Source organism: Phoca vitulina, unplaced genomic scaffold, assembly GCF_004348235.1.
Source record: "Phoca vitulina isolate PV1807 unplaced genomic scaffold, GSC_HSeal_1.0 scaffold47, whole genome shotgun sequence".
In the NCBI taxonomy this organism is placed as follows: Eukaryota; Metazoa; Chordata; class Mammalia; order Carnivora; family Phocidae; genus Phoca; species Phoca vitulina.
Window position 1 is genome coordinate 5,534,096 of NW_022589750.1, and position 17,365 is coordinate 5,551,460.

The window sequence follows — 17,365 nt, forward strand, 5'->3', positions numbered from 1 at the left end:
CCCGCCTTCTACTTCCACCAGCCAGCCCAAAGTCAGCCTGAGCAGAGCCTAAAGCCAGGCTTTAGTTTCACACTTACTTGGAATTGTTATTATACTGGAGTGGGCATTTTATTAAAGTATTTTTTTTTTAAATAATCTCAACACCCAAGGTAGGGCCTGAATTTATAACCCTGAGGTCAAGAGTTGCATTCTCTACCAACTGAGCCAGCCAGGCGCCCCCGAAGTGGGCATATTACTAAGCTAAGAAGTTACCAAATGACTTCTCATTTTCTGAGAATAATCTGAAAAGCATATAGTCACTGATAGTGTTGTGTGGTGACAGGTGGAAGCTACGTTTGTGGTGAGCACAACATAACAAATAGTTGTCCAATCACTACATCGTGCACCCGACACTCGGGCAACATTGTGTGTCAACTATACTCAAATAATTAAAAAAAATAAAATAAAACAAGATAAGCACACCGTGCCTGGGACCTTTGCAAAATACTCCAGATTAAGGAAAAGGGAATGTTCACTCTAGAGCTCAAAAAAGGATCCTAAAATTGTAGGAAATGGAAAATTATGTGACGTCCTGGCTAGACTACAAGAAGACGAGGCTTTTATGTATCAGGAGCGGAAAAGCGTAAGGAAAGACAGGATGGAAATGGGGGAAGAATACTCTGAAAAGCAGAGAGTGGGAGGAAGGAATGAAGTTTGCTAATGAGATGGCAGCATTTACTCGCTTTACATAATGGTTATTAAGATAAGCACATCATTATTACGCAGCCATAAGAAAGGATGAGATCCAGCCATTTGCCACAACATGGATGGACATAGAGGGTTTTACCCTAAGTGAAATTAGTCAGACTGAAAAAGACAAATAACCGTACCCCTCCCCCCGCCAACACCTCTTGGTAACAGACTCCAACCACATACCATCACCGGTGTAGACACATGACTCGGACCAGACGAATTAAAGTCCTTTTCTTTAATTTCCAAACTGAAATTTAAAAAGAGAAAACTCCTTCCGTCTCAGGAAATGGACCTTAATGACATGCATCTGGGGGCTCCCGGTGACCTTGTCCCATGTACCATGGGGAGATAATGTAGGCAGTAGAAAGAATAGTGATGATAGTGAACAGTAATTGAAAGCTCACTATGCAGTTAACTCAAATGAGTTAACTCATTTAATCCTCACTCTTCCTGGCAGGGACTGCTGTATGCCCCTACCCTAAGGGCAAGGAGAAGCCATTGAGGCTCCCCCGCCCTGGGGAAGCAGCATGGGGGCAAAATCCAGGTTCTAAATAACTTTTTTTTTTAAAGATTTTATTTATTTATTTGTCAGAGAGAGAGCACGAGCAGGGGGAGCGGCAGAGGGAGAAGCAGGCTCCCGGCTGAGCAGGGAGCCCGATGCAGGACTCGATCCCAGGACACCAGGATCATGACCTGAGCCAAAGGTTGATGCTTAACCGACTGAACCACCTAGGCGACCCCAAGATCCAGGTTCTGCTTTAGAGCAATCTAGGACTCTACTATAGAGAATGCTTTGGAGAAACTCACGCTGAAGGCAAGGAGACCAGTGAGCAGCAAGTGTGTCTTGGGCCCGGAGAGCCACCGTATCAGATTTTTGCCCCATCCTTAAAATTTCAGTTGCATACAGCAACTAACGTAGTGGCCACTTCAGGATTCTGAGCAATTCTCTGGTGATTAAAAAAATCCCATTGAATAATCCACATCATTATGTGTTTAAAAAAATATGTAGACTAATAAGCTATCTAGCAGTGGACAATATTTGCCTTCCTATTTGTCTTCCACGTGTGTATATACATATATATACACACATACATATACACACAATATGTGTTTGTGTGTGTACAGAAAAACGAGTGGAAGAAAGTCACCCCAAATTATTAACAACTGTGGTGGTGAGTCTAGGCAATTTTTCAATTTCCTTTTACTTTCATGCATTTTCCCAACTTCCTTTAATGAGCATGCATTACTTTTTTAATGGGAAAAATCAAATTTATTGTTCTAATTTTAGGGCTGGAGGGCTCATTAAAAAAAAATTTTTTTTTAAATTTAGGGCGCCTGGGTGGCACCTGACTCTTGGTTTCAGCTCAGGTCGTGATTTCAGGATCGTGAGATTGAGCCCCGTGTCCGGCTCTGCGCTCAGTGCAGAGTTTGCTTGAGATTCTCCCTCCCTCTCCCTCTGCCCCTCCCACTTGTGCTCTCTCTCTGTCAAATAAATAAATCGTTAAAAATGTTTTTAAATTAATTAATGCACTTAAAGTAGGCTCCACACCCAACGTGGGGCTTGAACTCATGACCGTGAGATCAAGAGTCACACATTCTACCGACTGAGCCAGCCAGGCCCCCCTTGAGGGCTTGTTTTAAACAAAGTTGCCACAGATTCCTGAAAACAAAGCAGCAAACACTGTAGCCATTCTCCAGCAGAGCCCCATCCATGAAGGAGCCCCAGTCATCATATAGAGGTTGGCTTAAATTGGGTAGACTCCCGTCACTCCCTACTGTACCCCTTATGAGACAACTACTCTTGCCTATGAGGAGACACAATTTCTAGGCTATCTTGCCTCTTAGCCTAACCTTATGTGTGTTCATTGCATTAGGACGTAGTGAGGGGTAGTGAGGACTAGGTCAAATCGGAGAGCGTAAGCCCCATCTAAAGGGGGCTACACCTCTCACGTGCAGCCAATCATTACGGTGTGGCAATGCTAGCCCAGAATGGCCCATCTTTTGTATTTTTAAGGGATAAAAATACACTGATATTAGAATGATGGCTATTGATTCATTTAAAAAGAAACCCTCTCTGGGCCAATGATTTCAGGCTACACACAATATGTCCAGGAGGTGTGGTCTGGTTGGTTGGCCAAAAATACATAACCTCCAGGTCAAAGGGTCAGAGCTAAGATTCCTTACTTTCCTCCATCTGTGACAGCTCTTAACCACTGGGGCTGCAGAGTAGGGATAGAACCTGCAATTCTGAAAAATAATCTTGGCACCGATGAGTGAGTAATAACCTTGAACCAGGGGGAATGACCAGAGCATTTCGAGAACCCACAAGATCATGGGCAAGAATGTCTCCCATGGATATTGGAAACTGGGGAGGGAATCCCACGTCCTGGTAAGTGATAGGATATAGGTTTTTATAAGAAAAGATGCTGGCTACGTAAGGGGTTACTGAACAGCATAAGCAGAGCGTAATCTATATACACCTCTGACAAAGTCTGCTTTCCTGAGCTAGCCTTGAGAGTCATTGTGCTTATTTCCACGATGCCCTTCTTATAGGTCAGTAAAGCTCCCGAAGATTCTGAGCTGGACTGGTCTTTGTTCTCACGGTGCAGCTCGAAGACCCCTGGGAAGCTGTGTCACCAAGAGAAAGTCAGTGTAGCAGTAAATCGAAATCATGTCAAACTACAGCAGAAAGAGAAGGATGAAACACCAAATCCCAAACATCTAAATCTCTCCCTCAAACTGTCACTTCTTACCACAGGATCTTGGGCAGGAATATGTGCAATGAGAGCAGAGCAGAGAGGCGTTTATGATTGTCTAGGGCCACTCAGAGTTTTAGTGAACTCAGCTGGATCTCATGGAAGACTCCTTTTTCTCTAGTTAAGAGCTGGGGGAAGAATAACAGAGAGGGAGAGACTCTTTCTAAGTCTAGGGTTTAACTGCAGTGTCTTAGACCCAACCAATTCCAGTGCGAGGCCAGCTCAGCTTACATTGACCACAAGGGAGAAGATCTCAAAGGACAAAAAGGCCAAATGGAGAAAAAGATGGCCTGTTTTTCTTTTAGAAAAAAAAAAAAGAAAATGCTCCATCCCTACCTTGCTTATCCAACCGTGTGAGCAAACATGCCTCAAGTGTGTGTGTTGGGCAGTGGTGGTGGAGGGAGGATGGGGGGAGCATGGGATAGACAGCCATGGTGACATTGAGCTGGTTGGCCCCTCTCTCCACTAAGAGAAATCCCTACCCTCTTGAATTCTCTGGGTGTGTGAAGAAAGGGTGTCCCCGGGGTTCACTCTGGACTAAATACTATGTTGGGAGTTTGATCAATCAAAATCAGAGGTCCTCCTCTTTGGATTTAGGGTGGGCAAGGAGGAAGACAGGCGGTCTGGGGAGTTTCTGTGAGCTCCCACTCCCTTGGAGACCAGACATTTTTCTGTCTTCCCTGTTATCTTAAGGGCTTAACTCAAGCCTATGGTCAACCAGTGAGCACTGGTATCTTTCCATGGGAGGAGAGCAATGGAAGGTCAGGGAAGCCCCTAAGTTCTCTCTGCTCCTTCCTGGGCTACCTTGCCCAATCTCTTCTGACCCCTCTGAGGCCCAGTGAAATCAGCAGCTCACCCTTCAAAGCCTTGTGATTGTCTCTTTGATCCTGTTCTCAGAGTCGGATGACACAGGTCAAGCTAAGACAGGGCAAATTAGGTTTGCCTTGAAGCCATACCAGGCTACTCATCATTCTCTTTTATTTCCCCACAGAAATTAAGCTTAGCTCCAGGTCCCCATAAGCTCATCAGATAGGGCTGCATGATCTGCACCAGAAAATGCACTTGGGGGAAATCTGTCCACAAAGGACAATAGGGAGCATAGGAGAGTGGTAAGGGCTTTGGCTCTGGGAGCCGGGCCACTACTATCTGAGACCTTCTATTTAAACTCTCCAGGGGAACCTGGGTGGCTCAGTTGGTTAAGCATCTGCCTTTGGCTCAGGTCATGATCTTGGGGTCCTGGGTGGAGTCCTGCATCAGTCTCCTTGCTCAGTGGGGAGCCTGCTTCTCTCTCTGCCTTTGCCTCTCCACCTGCTTGTGCTCTCTCTCTGTCAAATAAATAAAATCTTAAAAAAAAAAAAAAAAAAACCTCTCTAGGCTGCAGACAACTCATCTGCAAAATGGGATTTCAGTTGTGCTTAAGTCATAGGGTTTTGTGAGGACGAGATAAGTTAATACGTGTAAAGCACATAAAACGGTGCTGAGTACAGAGTAAGCTCTCAGTAAATGTTAGAAGTTGTGACTTATTTTAATATACTGTGTGTGTGTGTGTGTGTGTGTGTGTGTGTAGGAGGAGGGATTAACTATATAAATTTCCTCCCGTCTCAGTGACTCTCTTGTTACAGCAAGCTCTGAATAAAGAGCCTCTGCTTTTTCTCACTTAGGTGGTCTTTATTTCCACGTGAGTCTCAGATTTGGGGTTGTTTCTCTGAGCAGAGAGCATTATTTACTTGGAAAAATACAGGTCCCAACCCACTGTGAGTCAGATGTCTGGAAGGTTCCCTTCATCCAGGGTAGAGGCCTGTGAAGAGGAAGCCAGGGAGCACGTCTCCATGAGCCTGGGTCTCAAACTTCAGCATGTGCTGGAATCATCTGGAAGTCCTCCAAAACACACTTGTTGAGACACACTCCCAGAGCTTCCCTTTGGGTGGAGCTGGGTCAGGGATGAAGAATTTGCATTTCTAACATGCTCCCAGGTGCTGCTGATGGCCTGGGTCACATTTTGAGAACCTCTGGCCCAACCCAGAGCAAACCAGGCCTCATCGTCCCACCCCAGGGCCCTATAGGGCTGGGATCATTTTGCATCAACTGTGGCCTGAGTATCTAAAGGGCCCCTCAAGGAGCAAGGGGCAGTGGTGGCCTCTTCTCTGAGAGTATGTCTATACCCCTCCAGACTGATGGAAATAAGCATGTCTGAAGGAACCAAGAGAGAAAGAGAAGTAGAAGCAGAGGAAAGATGAAGAGAGAGGAAGTCAAAAAGAAGGGGAGGGGGTGGGTTGGAAAAGAGACAGAGATCTAGAAACACAGAAGATTAAGAGTGCTGGTGGGGAGGGGGGAGTCAGCTCTCCCATGGCCTTGGCCCTGGAGAAGGAAGGGTTCCCCAGAACACAGCAGTTCTCGGCCCTGGCAACATCTTGGAATCAACTGGAGATATTTCAACATGTCCCAAGGCTGGGTCCTGGCCCCAGATACTGCTTCAGTGACCCCGGGTTGGGCCTGGGTTTGGGGACTTTTAAATATCCCCCGGTGATTGTCATGTGTGGTTGCAGTGGGGAAGCCTTGGAACAGAGGACAGAACACCGCAGGGACGTTCATCTCCAATCCCCCAGAAAGTCCTCTTGGTGGACGTTACCCGTTGACTCCTGGGAGTAAGCTGACCCATCTGGTTCTGCATCTCTGGTTAGGAAGCAGGGGTTGGAGCTCCAAGGAGAAGGAGAGAATGAAAAGGAACTGAGATCTTCTGCTTTCCTGAAGGCAAGCAGGAAGAACCTGGAACATTCTCTCTGACTCTCAGACACAATGGCCTTTTGGCAAAGGCATCCAGGATCTCTTCTCTTCTTCTCAGCCCCAGGGACCCTGAAGAACAGTGTCCATTCATCACGATCCTTTCTCTCCCTCCTCCCTGTCCCACACGCCCCACCTGACCAGTTCAGAGGGCAGCACAATTTTTCAGATGTTTGGTAAGACCTGCATTACTTCACCCACTCATGCAGTTGGGACGGAGTATGCATTTCACAATTTACAATCCTGTTCCCTTGGGAAAGGTCGGCTCCCTCAGGCCTCTCAGATGTGTGATTTCTTCCAAAATCAAGAGTATCACACCGAAGAACTAAAGTTCATTGCCAAGACCCAAGAACTCCTGCAACCACAAAAAGAGATTGCTGAGAAGGTGTGTTCCCCAAAGCTCTCTTGCTCTGCCCACCCCTATCCTGGACAGAAAATGTACACTCTTTAGATGATTATAATTAACTAGTATGTAGAATTCATTTAAAAAAATAACTTCATCAACTCTTCATAGCGTGTTTTTGTGGGACAAGTATGGGTGAGAAGCAAGCGAGGATTGCTATTGTTTAGCTCGTTTAATTAAATAAGTATTTCTCTTATCCTTCTAGGAATTAAAGAGGGAATTGTGAACAAACACAAGGAAATGTGCCCATATTAATCTCTGGTGTATTGCCTTGATTTAAAAGCAGGGTGGAAATCAGGAGCTAAGTCTGCGATGTGGAGTCATTATGGGATAAACCAAGTGGTTGAAGGTTCACCCTTCACATCTCCTACAGACACCTTTCCAAGAAGTATCCCTTTTTATGCCTTTTCTCTCAACTGTCTCCTTGAGGGATTCCTTCCCCCTTGCCAATAAATATCTTCATCTCTCCTGTTTCTTGAGGAAATTTTTCCTTACTTGCCATTGGTATCAGTTGGGACTCTTCCTTAAGAGGGACAGAAATCACAACTCTGACTGACTTACTGGAGAGGAGACATCTTTGCTTATAAGAGTGAGAAGTCCGGTGTGTAGGCTACAGCTCAAACAATGTCATCTTTCTCCTCCCCACCTCTCAGCTCCACTTCTGTTGTCTTGGCTCCATTTTCAGATAGTCCTTCCCCTCATGGTGTCAAAGTGGCCACATCAGTGTTGCCCGAAATCCTTCTAGGTTTAAGTCCAAGAGAAAACAGACAGCGCTCATTGACCCCAACAGTCAAATCAAAGCCTTGGTTCTGGCTCTGCTTGTCTGATGGGATCACATGTCCATTGCCACACTGATGGCTGTGGAGAGGGGACAGAAAAGTCTTGGTAGCTCAGTCATACACTTCAGTTTTAGAACTGGGAGCTGAGGGGCGCCTAGGTGGCTCAGTCGTTAAGCGTCTGCCTTCGGCTCAGGTCATGATCCCAGAGTCCTGGGATCGAGCCCCACATCGGGCTCTCTGCTCGGCGGGAAGCCTGCTTCTCCCTCTCCCACTCCCCCTGTTGTGTTCCCTCTCTCACTGTCTCTCTGTCAAATAAATAAATAAAATCTTTAAAAAAAAAAAAAAAAAGAACTGGGAGCTGAGCCCTACCGGGGATGCCTGGACTGGGGTTAGGGTAGAAGGTGGTTCAGAAGTGGAGGTATGTTCCCAAAGAAAAAGCGGTAAATGGTTTCTAGAAGAAGGGTGAATGGATGGATGGATGCAAGGGTAAACACACACAAAACTGATGTCCATCAAATGACCTTTCTGCCGACTTTTGAATAACAGGCAAAGTGCAGTGTGGAAATTAACTAGACTCAGAATGTAGACAGCCTCCACGGCTTGTTCTCTCTGAAGACAAGACGATATCCCATCCATCACTGCATCCCCAAGGCGTGTAGAATAAATGACGGACAAATGCATTCCTGCTCTCAGAAGTGTGAGATGGCTACTTCCACAGCCCCCAGGAACAGGTTGGGTCAGGGAGAGAAAAGAATGCAGTCAGTACTATTAATAACCATTAATGAGAAAGCACATTACGTTGTTTAAAATTGTATCTAGCTAGGGACACTTAATGTAACCTCTCCCAACTTCTCACTAGAATAACTGAGAAAACACAGAAAAAAATAAGAATTCTCCTCACTTTCACAGCTGTGACTGAAGATTTGCCTGATTCCACAATCTGCAAAGACTGACCTTTTACCCTAAGGCATATGCAAACCACCAAACCCATTCTAAATTTGACTTCATGAGACCAAGACAACTTTATACCTTCTCCACATTGAGTTCTCGCCAACCAAAAGACTTGATAGTACCTAATCTAAACTAGAGGTTGGCCAACTTGTTCCTGTAAAGAGGTAAATATTTTAGGTTTTTGTGGGCCATTCTGTCTCTGTAGACTTGCAACGATTAAATTCCACCCTTGTAGTACAGGGGGAAAAAAAGCCATAGACTTTTCACGATTCATAATATAATTCATAAATGAATACATACATAAACGAATAGGTATGGCTGTATTCCAATAGAATTTAGTTTGCAAAAATAGGCGCTGGGTTAGATTTGGTCCACAGGCTATAGTTTACCATCCTGTGATGGTAACCATGTGAAGTGACCAATAATATTTTACCCCTTCATAGCATCCAGCTTAATCTTACCCCACACTCTCTATTCTCAACATCTTTCTACCATCAGAAACAGAAACTCTTATTCAAGAAATGGCCCTGGATGAGATTGGATTCTGGGAAGTGTGTACTAGAAGGCAGGAAATAGTCTTGAAAAGGGATAAAGTTACCTTCTCCATGGTCATGAAACTATGACAATTTCTCTGATCCTCCAGCTACAATCTTCCAGACCTTCCCCACTTCACTTCCCCGCTCTTCTCACAGTCATGGAAGGTCTGATTTCTATATGAAACTCCTTCTTTCTATAATACTTGGAGTGGCTCTGACCAAGCCCAGACTGATCCAACCTTATACCTAGTCAGCAGTAGAAAACAGTCTTGCCAGTTCAAGGTAATCCAATCACTTGATGTAGGTGTAAGGTATTCAGGATTCTTTCCTTTTACTCTCTTCTCTGGAGGGTTGGAAGTTCCTGGGGAGCTTATATATCTTCTGGCCACCAGGGGAGGGTCTACATCTGTCCTATGTCCTCACTGAGATAGAAACTATCTTGTAGAGTCGGTCCTTATAACCATGCACTGTCATCCACCAAGCCTCTAGGCGATACCAGTACCTAGATTGTGTCCTTCTCAGCCCTACCCCAAGCTGACCCTCCAAGCATTTCTGCTCTCCTCTTCCTAACCATCCTATAAAGATCTTGGGAAATGTCCACCTCTGTCCTTGAATATGTGAAAGCAAGGCAGCACTGAAAGGGTGCTTTCTGCTTACTCTCCTTAGACCCTGCTCTCACTCATTGCTGCTCTCCTACCAGGGGCTTCCCTGGGAAGCCAGGCTCAAGTGTCCCCTTCTGTGCACCCCAGGATTTCTGTAGTCACTGTCACGTCAGTCTCCTTCCTTGGACTCTCCTGAAAGGGTCAATAATTCTACAACATATCCAAGTTGTCCTCTACTTTACTTCCCCAGCCCTCCTCCCCATCTTCTCTCTCCTCTTTAGGAAATATGCTTATGCATCTATAGGTTAGCATATCCATTCGAGCCTCTCAGTCTCCAGACCATGTACCCTGTGTCCTCAAAGCCGAGCTCCTGCAATTAAAACAAACGAGCAATACAACAGAAACATTTTCTCCCCCTCAAATGCTTAGCTCTTACAATAAAAGAAAAGAAATAGCACGGCTTTCCCGACTATTGTCTCTGCTGTGTGTTTGAAAACTATTCAGAAATTCAATAGACTGAAGCCATATCCACACTCCCCTGAGGCATTAAATGTCACTAACTCACTGAGTGGAGAGCCATAGGACAACATCAAAGGATACAGGAATAAAAAAAAAAACCTCAATTAGTATTGCAAAATGTATCCCTTACTTGTAATTTTGAGCACACTCTATCAGTTTACATTACCAGAGAACCAGACCAGAAAGTGCAAGTAGAAAGTAAGTAATAATCAAAGATTCCATAGAACAATCTTTCCCGCTTCAAAGAAACCCATCATTATGAGAACCAAATGCGCTCTCATAATCTAGGCAAAAAAAAAAATTAATTCAATGGGACTTTAGCTATAACCTAAAACATTTTTTTTTTTTAAATCACAAACCTAAAAAAGGGAGGAAAAAACTGCCTTAAACAATCATGTTGTTTCAAAATGTTACCTACAAGGGAACAAAAATCAGGCTGGCTTCAGACTTCTCTTCAACACTAAGTTTCAAAAAGGGATTTCTACAGAGGTTTGAAGGAAAACAGGTGTTGCCCTAAAATGATATACCTACTTAGTTCTGGGCTGGAGATAGAGATTTGGCAGCTATTTCCCCCATAATGGGAGGAATTGTCACTTGGGATAAAGAAGTTCATACAAGGAGAGATTTTAAGATTTTATTTATTTATTTTTGAGAGAGAGAGCACGTGTGCACACGAGTTGGGTGGGGCAGAGGGAGAAGCAGACTCCCCGCTGAGCAGGGAGCCCGATGCGGGGCTCGATCCCAGGACCCTGGGATCATGACCTAAGCCGAAGGCAGACACTTAACCCACTGAGCCACCCAGGTGCCCCAGGGAGAGATTTTAAAGTGAAAAGACCCTAGAAGGTCTGAGAGATGCCTAGCCAACATCGATATTGAAGGGACAGGTAAAAACAGAGTAGTGACAGAGAATCACAGCGTGTGGCCACGACGTAGGTGACTATCTCTGAAATCATCTAGAACATTCCCACACAGTGAATCTGGAAAATCCTGGGTTGAACAGAGCCAAGAAATTATTAAGAGAAGAGCTGAAGAACAGCTATTGAATTTGATGACCAGCAACAGACTTAATTATAAAATTTGGAAAATTTAACCAACTCAAATTAAAGATAAGTAATTTAACCAACTCAGATAAAGATATTTGATGTGGACTTTTACAAGTCTAATGGAGTATGGTGAGCATTTAAATGAATAATAATACATTTATTCCCAGTACCTGAAATGAATTGCCCCACAACATTCAGAGTACAAAAAAATGGCACATCCCTTTTTTATTTTTTTTTAAATTGTGAAGCATTTTATACATACACAAGAAAGTATATGATACTTAAGTATGGTTTAAGAAGAATGAATGGTAAAATGAAAACCCATAAACCAGGTGAAAAAATAAACCATTACTAGGGACGTGAAAGGCCCCTCTGTGTCCCTCACCATCCCACACATCTCTTCCCCTCCACCTCTAAACAGTGATCAAAATCTGAATTTTATGATAATCATTCCCTGACTTTTCTCCAGATGACTTCATATGTATGTCTGCCTATTTGGTCTGTTTGGTTTGGTTTGGTTTAAAACTGCTAATAAACATAATACTAAATGCATTTATCTGCAACTTGCCTTTTTTGTGTAGCGTTATGCTTTTCAGATCTGCATGTTAATGTATGCAGCTCCAGCCCATTCCTGTTCACTGTTGTATAGTATTTTATTCTATGAATGGCATCCACCACAATTTATCTGTACATTCTATCATTGGTAAACAGTCTGTTTCCCCATGATTTCACTCTTATGAACAATTAATATTTTTCTACAGGCCTCTGGGATGGAGTTCCAGGTAACCTGGGTTCTCCTTTGGGACATGTATCCAATATATCTGCCAATTTGCATCAGACTTCTTCATTAGGTGGCATTGAAGATGGCTACAAGGAGAGACTATTCTACCAATGCATGTACGCTCTTTGATTTAAAGCTTCATCATGGGGTGCTTGGGTGGCTCAGTCAGTTAAGCATCTGACTCCTGATTTCGGCTCAGGTCATGATCTCTCAGGGTCCTGGGATCAAACCCTGCATCGGGCTCTGCACTCAGCACAGAGTCTGCTTGTCCCTCTCCCACTCTCTCTCTCTCTCAAATAAATAAATAAAATAAAACTTCATTATTTTGAATATTTCATAGGAAAAGGTTGATGTAGATTCAGTATCCATTAGCAGCATCATGAGAAATTTCAACATAATGTTTGTTGATGAAGAAAAGAACTGTTAGATTCTGTAAATATAATGCCAACTGTTAAATTTTGAAAGATTGTAAAGGCTTTAAATTTGGCATTATGCCTGTTTGTGTGAACAAATTCTTGCCAATGAGGACTATCTAGAATTTAAAGAGATGATTATTAAAAAGTGTTGAACAGGAATTGTGCAAAGTAAAAAATCTGATATAAAAAAAACTTATGCTCATAGGAGCAAGTTTAAGTTTCTAATTTAAAAAATGGAAATCAAAACACCTGGGTGGTGCAGTTGATTAAGCCTCTAACTCTTGGTTTCGGCTCAGGTCCTGATCTCAGGGTCGTGAGATCGAGCCCCGGGTCAGGCTCCGTGCATAGAGTCTGCTTAAGACTCTCTCTCCTCTCCCCTCCCTGCCAAATAAATCTTTTAAAAAAGGAAATCATTTCATCTGAATAATTACACAAATTCAATATCTTCCTTAACACTTTTTGTAGTAGCCAGCCTCTCAGATGATTCTTGTCCCCCCTTTATTCACATCCTGGTACACTTCCTTTTCACACTGAATAGGGTAAATCTGTGTATCGGGACTATTGCAGAAATGAGTGTGGGGCTTCCAAGGCTAGGTTGTGAGAGACGTTGTGGCTTCTGTCTGGCTCACTCTCTCTTAGATCATTTGGTCTAGGGGAAGCCAGCCATAGTGTTGTGAAGACATCAAGTACCCAACGGAGAGCTCCACATGCTCAGAAACTGAAGGCTCCTACCAGTAGCCTGCATTGACTCCCAGCCATGGGAGCAAGCCGTCTTGAAGCAGCTCCTTCAGACCCAGTCAAGCCTTTAGATGATGTGGCCCCTGATGACATCTTGTCTGACACCTTATGAGAGATCCCGAGCCAGAACCACCCCGATAAGCTACACCCAAATTCCCGAGCTGTCACAAACTATGTTACATAAGAAATGTTATTAAGCTACTAACTTGTCATGTCATTTGTTACCCAGTAATAGATAGCTAACACATTTGTTATTTTATTTTCCTTACTATAATTACACAATATAAACTGGATGGCAGTTGCTTTCAATAAATCCTATTTAACTGCCCCCCCACCAAGCTTCTTCTAAAATGAAGATGAAGCTGTGTTTTTAGAGGAAAAAAGCAAAAGCTGGGCTTGCCAGTGTTTAGGAGCCTTCTCTCTCAGACACACATCTTCAAGTCATCTCCACAGGCTCCTGGGTTTCTATTTTTATGTATATTGGGCCAAAAGGACAATAAGGACGGAGGGCAAAATAGGCCATGGTTGGGGCGGTAGAAACTTTATTTGAAGGGTTTATAGGAAGTTAATGGCACTGAAGTCACTCTCTCTATAAAACCTGATCAGGATTCACACATTTGGAGGCCCTAAGCTTTTAAACAATATAATGCATTCCTCTGTGCAAAATAAAAACTCTACAGAACTATGTGTATGATATGTGTAAGAAGCCCCCAATACTTCTGTCTTTCCCTGATGCTTTTTTCGCAACGTCAATCATCAAATTCATCTTAAAATCATTCGAGTGTGGGGCGCCTGGGTGGCTCAGTCGGATGAGTGTCCAACTCTTGGTTTTGACTTGGGTCATGATCTCAGGGTCGTGGGATCCAGCTCCGTGTCAGGCTCTGTGCTCAGGGGGAGTCTGCTTGAGATTCTCTCTCTCCCTCTGCCCTCCCCCCCACTCAGGCATGTCCTCTCTCTCTCTCTCTCTCAAATAAATACATAAAATCTTTTTTTTTTTTTAAAGATTTTATTTATTTGACAGAGAGAGACAGCGAGAGCAGGAACACAAGCAGGGGGAGTGGGAGAGGGAGAAGCAGGCTTCCTGCCGAGCAGGGAGCCTGATGTGGGACTCGATCCCGGGACCCTGGGATCATGACCTGAGCCGAAGGCAGACGCTTAACGACTGAGCCACCCAGGCACCCCAATACATAAAATCTTTAAAATAAAAAAATAAGATAAAATCATTTCAGTGCCTCTGGTTTGTCCCTTTACTCCCAGTTGGTCTGCCTACTGCTTAATCTAGCAATGATAAAACACTCTTTCCAAACATCAAGATTTCTTTTCTATTGTGAACATTTTTCATCATAGCACCTCCTGTGCCCTGGTTATTATGAAATCAATCATTTTACTTTTTAGCTACCAACTTTTCCTGAAGGGCTCTTGTTAGCTTGAGTTGCCTTTGATAAGTGCTTATTCTGTTAATGTTCCTTTGAAGCCTGTTACAAACATTCTTTTCTACCAGAAATTCTGCAGTTTCTGGTTGGTGACTAAAATCGGGGTGGTAGGCAGAGGGGGAGCTCATTTCAGACCTGCAGGCCTCCTGCTGCCAGGCTGTCCCTGTCCTTGTCCCATTCTCCCCTCCCATGCAATGCAAAGGGCCAAGCTATTTATATCCCCGTAATGAAGAGGGATTCAGCAGGTGACAAATAATTTCTGAGGTCAGGAAACGTGCTTCACTTTATCCTTTTTTGAAGACAAGATCAGGTATATTGCAGACTCTGAACATCCTGTATATTTAAAAGCACTTGTGTGCACCTAAGAAGAACCCATTGGGGCCATACTGATGGAAATCAAGGTAATCTCAGAGTTCAAGTCCCCATTTGTCAGATTGAGCACCCACTTAAGGCAGGAACAAAACAGGACACTAAAAAAAACCTTTTATTTATTTATTTTTAATAATGGATACTGAGGGGCGCCTGGGTGGCTCAGTTGGTTAAGCGACTGCCTTCGGCTCAGGTCATGATCCTGGAGTCCCTGGATCGAGTCCCGCATCAGGCTCCCTGCTCGGCGAGGAGCCTGCTTCTCCCTCTAACCCTCCCCCCTCTCATGTACTCTCTCTCTCTCATTCTCGCTCTCTCAAATAAATAAATAAATCTTTAAAAAAATATTTAAAAAAAAAAAAATGGATACTGAAATTCTGAAACTGAGCTAAAATTAAATTATAATTTAATATTAAATCGTAAATTAAATTAAAAAATTCAGTTCTTCAGCCGCACCAGCATATTTCAAATTGCTCAGTAGGCACATAAACACCATTCTGAAGTATTTAAGTTATCACGGAAAAGAAATTAAAAACTTTACTGAAATCGCTTACGTCTGTTTTATGATTCGACACAGTTTTCGAGTTTGAATTACACATTTGGGGAGTAGGTGGGAGAACCATTATATTTTCAGTGTCTGGAGTCCTCTCAAGAATTTAATCTGAACTAAATAAAATCTTTTTTAAAAAGTGGGAGGCGCCTGGGTGGCTCAGTCGTTAAGTGTCTGCCTTCGGCTCAGGTCATGATCCCAGGGTCCTGGGATCGAGCCCCGCATCCGGCTCCCTGCTCAGCGGGAAGCCTGCTTCTCCCTCTCCCACTCCCCCTGCTTGTGTTCCCTCTCTCGCTGTGTCTCTCTCTGTCAAATAAATAAATAAAATCTTAAAAAAAAAAAAATTTAATCTGACCTTAGCAAGCAGAACCCTTCACAGCATTTCTATCCTTGCCCTCCGCTCCACGCAGCCCGTCAATAAACCATCGCTCTGGACGGTCACCCGCGAGCACCTGCAAGCCCAGAGACCTGGCCTTATATAGGAGCAGCGGCCGGTTTCCTAGCAACAGCGACGCGACCCCGCCCCTTGCCCTCGGCGTCCCTCTCCTACCCCGCGGGGCTGGGAGGGGCGGGGCCAGGAGTCTCGTGCCCAATAGGAGGGGAGCGGAGGCGGGAGTCCCGGCCGCGTCCGCGTCGCCAGGGAAACGGCTGCGGCGGGCGGCAGCGCGCGATGCCGGGCGCGGAGGAGCGGGCAGCGCAGGCTGCGGAGAACGCCGACCCGGAGCCCGGCGCCGCCGACCCGCGTCTGCGACTCCTGGGGGCCTACGTGGCCCGGAGCCTGCGGCCGGCCGTCGGCGCCTGGGAGCGCTGCGCGGGCACGGCCGAGGCGGAGCGGCTGCTGCACGCCTTCCTGGGCGGTGATGCTGCGGGGGGCCCGAGGCCGCTGCTGGTGGTGCGGCCCGGGCCCGGGGGCCTGGCGGTGCGACCCGGGCTGGACGCGGGGCCCGAGGCCGCCCCGCCTCGCGCCAAGGGGCTTTTCTTCCTGCGCACCGGGCCCGAGCCGCCGGGGCCCCGCAGCCTCCGCGGCGCCGTGCTGTGCGGGGACGTGCCCGCCGCCCCTCTGGAGCACCTGGCCGCGCTGTTCTCCGAGGTGAGGGTGGGCAGGTGGCCCGGAAGTCCTGCGCGGGCGGCCGCTGGGGAGGGAGAGGGGGAGGGGAGGACGGGGCGGAGAGGGGCGGGGCCGGAGGGGATGGGAACTAAGCCCAGAGCACACCTGAGATGTGGGGGCGAGCTGGGACAAGCTGAGGAGGGACCAGGTCACGGTGAGAAGCTTAAAGGGCTCTGACTTGCGTCCGCCCTGGTCTGGGGCCAAGCCAAAGTCAGGGGGAGGTTGAAGTCTGAAGAGTGCCTGGTGGGTCCTGACCATTCTGTAAGGCGCCCTATCTCTTAATCCCTCCGTAAACTGGCGCTGGGGAAGACAGGTAGTGGTGAACAAGGGGGCAACTCTCTGGGGTCAGCCAGGCAACGGAGGTGAAAGGCTATCCACAGTGCTTACCTCCGGAGGGGAGTTAAAGGGAGAGGTGGTTTGGTTTTGATTTCATCTCATTCATAAATCACAAAACCATGTACCCAGTGTCAGCCCCGTGCCAAGATAAGAAGTTGAGGCATCCGGTTGGAAATGTCCAACAGGCGTTTGGAGGAGTCTGCCCGGAGCTCAGGGAGGAAGATCTCCGGAGATGTGGATTATAGCGTACTTCTGGGACACTGCAGCCCAAGCTTGGAGAGTGCAGGAGGTTTCAGAGAGGGTGCCCTAGGCGAGATTCTTGGGACATTTAGACCTTTCTGGAATGGGAGTAAACTTCCCTGTAAGATGAGTGTGTGTGTTTCGGGAGGCTTGATGCACTGGATCCTGCAACTTATAAAACAAGTATTAATGGAGTACTGGTTATCTGACGTTTTGTGTGATAGAGGCTATCGGGAATACCAAAGAAATAGAAGACAAGATCCCACCCATGCAATTCTATGTATAAAATATTTAA

The 17,365-nt window shown here is 45.6% G+C and overlaps 1 protein-coding gene across 1 annotated transcript in view; it reads left to right on the top strand.

Annotated features, from left to right (window-relative positions):
• Positions 1–16,056: 16,056 nt before the first annotated feature.
• Positions 16,057–17,365, top strand: part of DNAH9 (dynein axonemal heavy chain 9) — a 338,385-nt gene continuing 337,076 nt past the window's right edge. The window contains exon 1 of the mRNA XM_032431745.1: positions 16,057–16,476. Within this exon, the coding sequence (XP_032287636.1) occupies positions 16,057–16,476 (420 nt within the window). The remainder of the gene's footprint in view (positions 16,477–17,365) is intronic.